Source organism: Anas acuta, chromosome 2 (assembly GCF_963932015.1).
Source record: "Anas acuta chromosome 2, bAnaAcu1.1, whole genome shotgun sequence".
NCBI classification, from domain to species: domain Eukaryota; kingdom Metazoa; phylum Chordata; class Aves; order Anseriformes; family Anatidae; genus Anas; species Anas acuta.
In genome coordinates, this window is record NC_088980.1 from 37,593,425 (window position 1) to 37,605,468 (window position 12,044).

The 12,044-nt window shown below is 35.0% G+C and overlaps 1 protein-coding gene across 10 annotated transcripts in view; it reads right to left on the reverse strand.

Moving 5' to 3' along the window:
- TBC1D5 (TBC1 domain family member 5) overlaps positions 1 to 12,044 on the reverse strand; it is a 317,841-nt gene that overhangs the window by 39,478 nt on the left and 266,319 nt on the right. For all 10 annotated transcript variants that reach the window (XM_068674320.1, XM_068674318.1, XM_068674325.1 and 7 more), the window contains one exon: positions 7,432 to 7,595. In XM_068674320.1, coding sequence (XP_068530421.1) covers positions 7,432 to 7,595 — 164 coding nt within the window. The remainder of the gene's footprint in view (positions 1 to 7,431; positions 7,596 to 12,044) is intronic.

The window sequence follows — 12,044 nt, forward strand, 5'->3', positions numbered from 1 at the left end:
TGATAAAAATATTAAATTATAATCTCCACCAAAATGATTAGTGACTGAAGGAAAATATTTATTTAATTGTTGATTTATAACTATTTATTTATATGATTTATTTTATTTTAAAACAAAGCTAAAATATCTACATATAGTAAAATTTGGAAAAAAAGCAGAAGATGTAGTCCCAGAGGATCTCTTATGCCCTCTGACAGATCTACTTAATTTCAATTAAAATCCCAAAACTAGCTGAAACTTTGGCTCACAGCTTCTAACCACCAGGCCCTGCTGTTGAATTTCCATCTTAAGCAATTCAGAGCCTATTTGCCAGGATCACTCTGTTGGAGTCAGCTTAGTGTGCCATGTTTCACCTTACCCGGAGATGTTAGTGGCAAAGGACCACTGGCTTGGATGTTTCCCAAAGCAGCTTCCAATGGTGAGTGTCTTACTGAAGCAGCTTCCAGGTGCACCAGCCTCACTGTTGCAGAGCTGGAAACTAGCACATGAATTGCTGGTGTATGAGCAGGACTTGTATTAATCTAACCTGGGAATATTTTCCTCTCTAAAATATGTTACTCCCACGCTCAGATATCCTCTCCTTACCAAAAAGATGGAGAAAATTGAACATATGTAACAGTGAAAGCTCTTACTTAGGGACAAAGAAAGGGAGGATGGAAAGAAAACTCTTTTTCAAGCAAATGTGAAACTTGAGGGACTTGTGACTACTGGCACTGCCCTGTGGGACTGCAGAGAGACAGTTTAAGAACAAGACCCATAATATGCTGGAAGATCTATGGAATGTAACAGAACTTGCATAACCGATTGTGGATGGGTGGGCACTGAACATCTAAGAAAATCTGTAGTACTTCACTTGATAAGTGAACAGGTAATAAAGCAGGAAGAGCTGTAAGGAAATAGAAATTATCCCTTTGAACAGAAATACTGATGAAAGGTTTCTGTCAGTGCTGCTGTTGATGTTGTTCATAATCATATTGCAGTATTTCTGCATAAATAATAAAACTGAGATATTAATTTAAATGGTAATGATTGTAAGCATTTTGGAAATGTCTATAAATAAACACATAAGCAAATGAGAACTTCATTTCCTCCATTATCGGTTGGTATCACAGCTGGCTTTCTGCCTATCTGGCCTTTAAGACTGCATAGGCCCACTATGGCAAACGTTAGAGAAATGTGAACAGACGGAAAAAAAGCAAAACATTTTCTGAATTTAGAGCTCTCTGAAACTATGGAATGATGAATAAACAGATATTGTGCAATGAATAAAATTCATATTCCATGTTTCAATATTAGGTTACTGAAGTTTTTGGTTGAATGAAATAGTCAATTAAGTAGGATATACATACATAATTATGCTTTTTAGTTTTCCTTTCTGAATAAGTATTTTGATATACACACAGTTTAACAAACACACAATCCTTTATGAAGGATTTACAGTATACCTTTTGTACAACTCATCATCAGTTAAAATTCTTTTAGGCATCAGATGCAAAAAAGTTTTACTAAAGCCTTCTCTATTAAGGCTGGATGTATTTGACCTTTGATGTGACTCCTATCATGATTCAGGATACAGGCCAGATTAGGATATTGTTATTTAGGGCTTTTAGAACTCCGAGTTTAAGGAAGGTAAATCTTAAGTATAGTGCTTGTGCAGTGACAATAAAAAGAAGCCAGTATAAACATACATACTACGTTAAAAGAACAGAAGTACCAGTTCTGTTCTTTATAGGAAAAGATTTCATTTAACCAAACAGACAAAACAAGAATCAAGCTATTCTATATTTAAATGCATACCTACAATTCATTTCACAATTCATTTCCAGTCAAAAAAAGCCCAAACAACTAAAATGATAGTTTGATTTAGAGGGATGCCGATGCTTTTGTTCAGAGTTCAGTACAGAGTTCAGTACAGATCTCAGAGATCTTCACAGAACTGGACAGTAGTTTTGTGCTGTCATCTTAAAAGAGCAGATGAAGGGAAGAGATTTCCATTTAAAGGGAGTAAAAGGGCAGCTCAAACCACCAGTATAGATCCTCAGACACACTTCCCTCTGTCACTGGGATGCTGAAACATTAACTTCATGATCAGTGGGTGGAAAGAGCAGGCACAGAGCAAATTCTTGTACCTGCAGTGCTGCTGGTAACATGATTGCTGAGGAGTGAATGTTCATGTTTCTTGGTTCCTACGTCACTTTTATCCTTCTTTAGATGTTGTTTATAGTCTAAGTAATTCAAGATTTTGGTATTTTTCAAAATTTCCTTGACAGTTATACAGGGCTGTCCAATAATTTAAAAAGCTCTTACTGCCTTCTTTCCAATTATATAATTTTAATTTGCTTCTATGCAGAAGTAACTGGTAACTCTAATTCAGCTGCACGTATCTGAATCTCTGGTACCAGAGAAAGACAACAGTTTACACTGACATTTAAAAAATCTTCCAAATGGCCCTGCAGATCTGTTCTGTATACATACTTATTGCTCACAATATGACAAAAAAGCACTGCTGAGCCACTTGGATTTTTATTCATCTCTCTCTCTCTCTTTTTTTTTTTTTCCTAAGCAATTAACTTTCTGCTTTTATCACAGTACAGTTTCTTTTCCCTGAAATGAATCACTCCGAAAAAGATAAGGAGCATTAGAATTCAAAGCTGCCACTCATGCATACAGCTGTCTTTTTCCTAAATTATATGAAACTTGCAAGTTATTTCTAATGAAAAACTTTAAAAGGCAGCTTATTTTCCCTTGCATTGTTTTCAGCTCTTTTATTTGAGTCACAGCATGTTGTGGGTGCCTGAGGAAGGAAACTGAGAAGAGCATCATACTTCCAAAGTATCTCAGAGGTTTTTCTACGAACTGTGCTCACGTGACATGGCAGCACCTCAGATTTACTATTCTTTTCACCCATCTCTAAAATTAGATGAACTTAAGTACTAAGTTACAATTTTAATGTGTCAGAATTGTTTTCTCACATCAAAAAAAAAAAAGCAAAAAAAAAAGCATGTGCCCTACAACATTAATTGAAGTAAAATGTTAAGGCATTGGAGGTCATTAAACCTAAGGCACTGAGAAACAATCATCATGCCTTTAACTTTAGGCCTGATACACACTGACCATGAAATTGGGTGTTGTACACACTTATGTGTTCAGAGCACACTTCATGATGTTTAACTAAAAAAAGACATTTCATCGTAGCATTTACGTTTTTGAACAAATGTTCATCATGATTAAGTATGGACTGACAAATATTTTGATTAAAGCCTTTTAAAGAGATTTAAAAAATAATAGTCAAGGAAAAGAGATATGAGAATAAAAGATGTCTCCAAGGTGAGTACCATGCATCATACAAAAGGTATGCTCTTCTTCAAATAAATTTTGCATGCATGAGTTTTTATGTGTGGTTCTCTAACGTTTCTTTTATTATCCCTTTGATTTTCTTATCCTACCTCTACTTGAGCAAAACTGTCAAGCTTGCATGCTTAAACGAGGCTCCAAAATCAGTAAAGCAGATGCCTACTTAATTAAAAATGATGGCATCCATTAATTTTCTAATCTGTAGGTGTACTCATAACTAACTTCAAATCAGATAAACCTGAAATGTAAATCACAGGCAGTAACAGTTGTTTCTACCTGCTTGTGGGGACAATAGCATATGTTGTCAAATTTAATTTAATTAAAAAGTCTGTGCAATCAAAACCAGCATAATGGATGACACCTTGTTCAGGATTTTTTTTGCTAAAAACGAGGATTCTGTTTGACCACATTTGTAAATTGTTTTAGTAAAGAAAATAAACTTCTCCAGATTTTCCTTAAAAACGTGTCCTTCTTTGGAATTCTTTAATTAACACATTTTCCAAAGGTATCATTTGATTTTTGTTAACTTGAGACCTTTAATTTAGAAATTATTAAAATATACAATTTATCTAAATGAAAATCTTCTTTTTGGTTAAAAATATCTCTATAAAACAGTTGCAATTTTTGACTTGAAGTTCCCTCTCTGGCCCATCTCGATGGCTGAAAGCAATTTACAATATTTTCTGCCAGAAACTGAGACCAGCCAACCATATTTGAGAAAAGCAAGGTCTAATCAGCTTTGCTGTTTGCTGAAAAGAGACTGTCCTTGATGTTTGCTGGAGTAGTGAATATAACATAATCACAAATAAATGGCCCACAAATGTACCCAGTCTCCCAACTCTGATGAAAGTGAGGGGGCAGCAAGCAGGCTATGAGTGGAAATTTTCTGGAACTTTATTCCAGCTAGACTGACCCAGCCAGAAGATAACGGGCACGGAACTGTATTATAAATTACTATGTTCCTATTCTTATTTAGGGTCAGGAGGCTCCAGAAATTGCAACCTATCAGAAAGCAGTAAGGAGGAAGAGAGGTATTTCACTGCTGAACACACAAAAAAAAACAAAACACACTTTCAAACACTTTTGGAGGGTCTCGCATTAGCACACAGCTTAATGCTTCTCAGTAATAATGTGAATAACATCAGGCTGCCATCGGTTGCCAAAATATGATCTGATATTGTGCATTCAGCCCTGAGGCTATATATTCACTTCCTTAACTAAATAAAGCTGGGGACATCTGTTTCTGTCAACAGCAGTAAAAATGTCATTCAATTGATCTTTGGATTTGAGAAGAAAAAAAAATCCAGAAGACTAAATATAACACAAATGTTAATATCTTATTAAGTCCTTAATAAGAGAAATGGAGACATCCTGTTCCTGGAGGCAATGAATCAAGTTAAGTATCATGATTATAACTCTTCCAAAGAAAGTCCAACTCGTTGGACAGACTTTAGGAAAGAAAGAATTTAGACAAGTCTCATTCCATTTTATCCTGTCACAAAATCACTGAATGGTTGAGGTTGGAAGGGACCTCTGGAGGTCAGCTGGTCTAACCCACACAGGGCCATCTGCTGCTGGTTGCACAGGACCATGTCCATGTAGCTTTTGAATATCTCCAAGGAGGAAGACTCAACATCTCTGGGCAACCTGTTCCAGTGCTTGGTCACCCACGCAGTACTCCAGTCCCTTCATCACCTTTGTGGCCCTTTGTTGGACAACCTCCAGTGTGTCTACATCTCTCTTATATGGGGGAGTCCAGAACTGGACCTGTGATACCGGTGATGATGACATTCCCATTCATCCTTTGACAATGCCACAGGAATGTCCTCTGGTATGTGGGAATCACCTTTTTTAATTCCACGTTGAAGGACATATTTTTATGTATGCATTCCATTCCTACTTTTTCCTTGAGAAGGACATTAATTAGAATTACAAAGATGAAGGGGAAATGGATTCTCCTTCATCCATTACACACAGAATGACTGCTTTTAAAAGCATCTTTATAAAAAGTGATAGATGCATGGCCATGTTCCAACAAAAGTAATTTCTGCAATGCTTAGTAATACAATCTCTATGATTACTAGAGACAAATGTAAAAATATAAAACAGTTCAGTTTTTATAAATAAAATGAATTATTATTATTATTATTATTATTATTATTATTATTATTATTATTATTATTATTTTCCTTTAGAAAACAGCTGTAAAGGAAGCAATCATAAGACTGGAGAATTCTGATGCAACTATTTCTGGAGGTTAGGATGAACTCTTTGGGGTTTTCTTTAAATAGAACACTAGAGATCATGAAATTCACAGGAAAATAAAAACTACAACATAATCTTAAGGAATTAAAGAACAGACTTAAACAAAACTCCTCTCAGAGCTGCTATAATTTATTTTTTTTTCCTATATCAAAAGTCAGTCAGAAACAAACACAAGGAGACACAGATTTTGGTAGCCTAAAACCTTTCCTAGCCATTCAGTCATTCAAGGCTACAATGTAAAGTTTATCACAGTTCAAACAATGTCTTTAAAAATCAATGGTCATCTTAGATTATCATGACCACCAAACTGTTGAAAATTATCATAAGGACTACAAATATGTTCCAATTAGCAGCTTTGTTCAAAATCCTTGATAAAGATTAATAAAAGTTCACTAATAAGGGAAATTATTAACCTGAAAATATATTGGTCATTAATAGACTCTACATGACTCTGAGTGTTATCATGAAAAATTCTTCTATGTCTCCTATTAGAAAACCGAGGAGGAATTATTCTTAAACTCTACTTAAGTGCAAAAAAACTAAGTCCTGCCAGGAATAAAAGTTGTAAACAAAATTTGGATTTAGATCTTGTTAAACTGAATAAAAGGAGAATTTTAATATTGGTATATTAATTTTTCTTCAACTCTTGAGGACAAGCAGAAAGATTTTGAGTTGGTTTTAGCTTTAAATTCATTCTGATGTATCTTAAATGAATATAACCCAAAATTAAGGCTTCTTGTTAACTAACTACAGTGCGCAATTTTTCTTTATGTATCAATGAAGAATGCAGAACAAGAATTAAACCTTTTTTTTTAATGAATAAAAACTGAAAAAAAAGTTGTGCAAAGTTATGCATTTCATTAAAACACTGTAAGTATCAAATTGAAAAATATAATGTGACTATTAACGTTTCTGCTGCTTAAGGACAAAAATGATGAGATATTCAGATTAATTTTTGCACTGAATTTAGCTCTGCTTCTAAGATTTCTGAATACCTGAAGAATGCTGCAGTATAAGAATATTGCTATTACAATTCATTTTTATTGAAATCAAAGGGAAGTTATATGACTATACATTGATAAAAATGGAAGAGAAAAAAACCTGCCTTCATCTCGCAAAAAATACAACTTTTTCAGTCTATGCTAGCTGGGTTCTAATCAGCAGAAAGCCAATGGGGAACGGTTATGTAAAATAAACAAGAATCCTCCTGCTCCAAGGCATATGAGATTGACCAAATTAGCGCTCCTAAAATATCACTGACTGGATGAGAATTTCTTTGGAACACACCTATGATTAATTCAAACTGCTTTTCTTGGATGAAAATATTCTGTTTAAATAAAAAATGTCTTGTGGCCAAAAGGAAGGTCAGGGCTGTGTGAGAAATAAAACTGTGACTACAGACTACAGATGCTACAGACACTGGGAAACCTCGTATGTATTAAAGAATTTCAGGGATAACAGATGGACATGTTTGGATCTGCTGAGCATTCACGCTCCCCACTGAACTGTTTATTAACTTCAGGGTTAAACCAAAAGTCTTACAAAGCAAAGTAACTTACAGGAGTTCTTTCCTCTTTCTCAGAGGAATGAGGCACTTTCACAGTTTCAGCTCAAGTAGGATTATGGGATGGAATCTATAATGGAGATGTTACTCAACAGAAACAGTTTAAATAGCTTATTTCTGCTTTTGCTGTTAATTTGAGCTGAGGGAAACATTTTCAAGTACAAGTGCTTAATGAATGAGAGAAATGATTGGCTCTAACAAGTAATGCAGTGTGACATTAAAATAGTTTAAAAAGTTAAAGAACTCACAGACTCTTTTCTGCTCATAGTCTTGCTTTGGGAACGAGAACGGGAGATTGTACTGAAAAATGAATCCTTTTTTGATGCAGACAAAGGTGGAGATCCTGTAAATTCACGTCCTCCAGGCAAGCTCTCTATGCTTGGAGATGAACTGATGTTTTTTGAAGTCTGGCCTGCAAAACAAGTGTAAAGTAAGAGGAGAATTAATCAGTATGTTGTTTCTTTTCCCTGTAAATACTTCCTTGTCTTAATTGATATTCACTGAGATCCATGGATAGCTCAACACAGAATGAAATGTTGAAGTGTATTAGCATGCACTGAGATTGAAGAACTATTGTGACATACACAGAACTCGACATTTGTATGAAAGAAAAATACAAATCTTAGTGCATATATGGGTATATATACACAAATGCACATTATATAGTATATATACATATATGCTATATAATATATATATAAATACCTTCCCAGTATATACATCTATAGACTGAGAAGCTTTTCTCTGCTGCATAATGAACAAGAAGTACATCTCATAATAAAAATAAATATATCTCATGTCATCAACACTGCAAATGAAATCATTTTTCCCTCACCAAATACGCTTTGGAACTTGACAAAACAAAATAAGAACATCAGATTCTAAGAATGGGTTTGACATTTAATATGTAGATGACAATATCTAGACTTACAACAGGGAACAATAATTTGACTTAGAGACAGAATGTAAGTTCTCATGCCTCAAATTTTAAGGCCATCTTCACCTAACAGGTTTTGATGAAATCAAAATATTTCATTACTACTAGTTCATGCATCTTTTCTAAAGAATCTAGTATTGTCTACTCTCATGGTGAGGTCACACCTGCCTGAGCTTTTTACCATGACACTGTATGTAATGAGACATTCTTTGACAAGAACTGTTTCTTCCAGTTGAAGCCTGCAGAGGGTTTTGAAATATTTAATATAACTTTTTATTTGAACAGCTCCAGAAGAAAAAACAATATATATGTCAGTTTTCATTAACTTTCATTATGAAAATGTTGCATTAGGACAGATGCTAGTTTTCAAAAAAAAACAACTTTCAATTATCTGAGGAAGTCAATCCAGCGTGACACAGCACAAGTTCAGAATTTGCCATTCTGAAAACAAACAAACAAACAACAAAACCATACAAAACTCAGGCTTAGAATTCTTCCCTTTTCCTGTTTTGTCAGTTATTCTGACTGAAAAAATTGTTTAGCTTCTCCCTTTTCCTTTCCTTTTTTTTTTTTTTTTTTTGGTGTGTGTGCTCGTGCTTTTCATGCTACTTTTTATAGCCTTACGAATGGCCCACTGAAACTAAATCATCCAGATGTTACAAGTGCAACTTCAACTCCTCTGCAAGACCATAATCAAACTCCAAACCGCCTGCCTTGCAGATGCCAGAGGTTCTTCCTTCTTTGTTCTAAACTGCTTCTGCTCCAACCAGTTTTACTCTCAGATATGCCACATATTATTGCACAGGCCTTCTAAAGCACTTAATATACCTTTTTGTACACTTCTTGTCATTGTGGATCCAGTACCAATTCTAAAAATACAAAACTATAATTCCTTTTCTGGAATGAGTTAGTCTACCCTTCGTAATGCACTGTGGTCTTCCCCCATGTTTCTAGAGGAATGTAAGAAAACTAAAAGACAAAGAAACAAAAGCAAATAGATACAGAAAAGGCTGTAGAAAACAAATAAATTCATCTTTAGGTACAGAAGGGTACCACGTATGTTGAGTTCTAACATCTTAAATAAAGGGAAACAGCTAGCAGGAACTACTCGTACAGAACCATCTTAATATTCAGTCATTTAAGATCTAGAACAGTAACTGTCCTCAAAGTGATGTGCAAATCAGCACTGTCACGCTTGGCCACGGCCACCTGCAGGGTGGAGACAAAGCCCGAGCCAAATTCTCTGTGGCAGTTGACCTACATGGCATATATTGCACAGCCACAGCCACACAAAAACAGCAATTCACATTTTCTACAGGGAACAAATACAGATCCATTTAAAATGTCACCTTAGCAAAAAGACTAACAGATTGCACTAGCAAAGAAAATACACCACATCACAAAATGGACCAAAAAGGACAAAAACCAGGAAAGGATATGAGTTTAATATTCCTAAAGCTTACTGGAAGAAAAACAGCATACAAACTGTTTCCTAGTTTTTCCTTCATTTTCTACAGCATTATTTTGCTCTTCTCTCTGATGACTGTCCTACACTGTATGTCCCGCTTCTCATACTCCTATGGACACTGCTCTGCCACCTCTTCCTCTTCTTTGGACCCCTTCACTTTGCTTATTGTACTTCTGTGACTTCCTTGTTACAAGTTTTTCCATTATCTATTCTCCCCTTCCCACCAAGTTAATTGAACTGCATTTTTCTGCTGCTTCTCAGAAAGTCACGTACCATCATTCTCTAGTCACGTATCATGTACCCCTCAGTCTCAACAGCTTCCTTCAGGTGCAGGAAATGGAGTCTGCAAGAGCTCACTTAACTTTTGCTTTCAAATTTTATAGTGAGATGGGATATGCACTAACTAGATGAACATGAATCTCCAATTCTGTAAATAATTCTAGCGGTGGAAAAGGACAAAACACTGCATGGCAAACAGCAGAACTAATTCAGTCACAAGGTAGTTTTAAGAAGGTTTCTAATTTTAGGATAAAATCATGTCACTTGGCAACACCATTATCCTTACAGTTGCCTTTATGTAAGAAAAAGACTTTTCATGCATTTCTTACTGGCAATTTACAATGTAAGTGCGGTTTTACATTAGGTAAAACAAAAATAGTTTTGGCACAGGTGAGACGGCACATTTTAGCAAGTAAAGCATTTATAAAAGAAAATCACACAGCTAAGCCAAAGTAACCAATATAAATGCTATACAAAAAAAACACTGTAAGATGTACAAAATGAACTACAATGAAAAAATATTGTTTTACATATAAATTAGACCAAATGGGCTTTCTTTATCATCCTAGTAAGAAGATAACTTCCACATAGGTCGAAGATTAAAAACAAAAAAGTTTAAACAAAGAACAATGTATGTATTTCACAAACATCTCCACTGCATGATCTGTGCTTAGCTCATGTCATCTACAATAAGCAGATTATGTAGTAAAGTTTCACAGGTAACACTGGTAGAGGGATGCTTTAAATATATTTGATGAACCCATGCATATGATATAATACAGCTTGGTAAAATGAGGGGAAAAATGCTTCATAATATTTTTTTCTATTTTCTGTTCTTAAAAAAAAAAAAAAAAAAAGGTCCAAAATACAATAGGAAGTTGAAAAGACTAAAGAAGGAAAGAGAAGTAAAAGAGGTAAAGAAAAGAGAGTAAAGAAAAAAGAAAATTTGAAAAGACAAGAGAAGTAAAGAAAAGGAAAGAGAAGTATCTCTGTGGCAAACACTTTGCTTACTAAACAGCTACAGTTGAAAAGATGGATCACAGTTTAGAGGACTAGAATATATACCTACTTGCATAACCAAACAAGAGAAGAAATATGTATAGCTGGGATTTTGTGGAGAGAACAATACAACTGTTGTAAAAGGAAATTTGCTCAAACAGCACCAAGAGCTTTGAATAATCAGATTATTATGGACTGTAAAATATAATAAAGATGAAAAATAAAAGCAACACAAGATGTAATGAAACTAAGATGGAGATACACTAAAACAGAAGTACTTTTTATACCAAATGGAAGGTGAGAAGAAAGCTTGGGATTCTAATCAGTAGCATCAGGGAAGTGGTGGAGTCACCATCCCTGGAGGTCTTTAAAAGACGTTTAGATGTTGAACTTAGTGATATGGTTTAGTGGAGGACTTGTTAGTGTTAGGTCAGAGGTTGGACTCGATGATCTTGAGGTCTCTTCCAACCTAGAGAATTCTGTAATTCTGTGATTCTGTGATCTGACCCTGCTGCATGAGTAAGCAAATTTGAGAAAATTATCATCAGGAAACTTATATTTTTATGCTGACCCCAACCATGTGAACAACAATGAGATATGCATTATTTAGGGGATGAGATTAGTAATTATGCAAGACAAACACATATGAAGAATTAGAGTGTGCTTGTTGAAAGTCATAAAGGAGAGTTCTTGTACTGTAATAGGGATTTCTGATATCCAAAGAAATAATCAATTTTACAGCTGGAAATAAGAAGAAAGCTGTAAGACAATTCACACCAACCAAACATATTTTCCCTACTGTATAAAGAAAGCTACCTGCGATGCTCCCAACATGGTTAGTTTAGTAAAGCTACTGCACAGACAGTTGACTGAAGTCACCACAATGCTTCTTAAGTCTGTCAGATGTATTATGCATGCATCAATTTTTGAGGCATTAACAACCCTCTTGTAAGACTGAAAATACAATATAACACCAACGGTGAGATTTCAGGGTCTCAGGCAGATTAAACACAAAATGCCATTTGCATCTTTTCTGTAGTGTGTCTCATTGATTCAGCATGTTTCTTAACCAGTAGTGTGAAACATTCTCCTCACTCAATAGCTCAGGATCATTCGAGAGAGTTTCTGATACTGGAATATTCCTCAGTAAAAAAAGGCAAGTAAAAATAGAGCAGAAT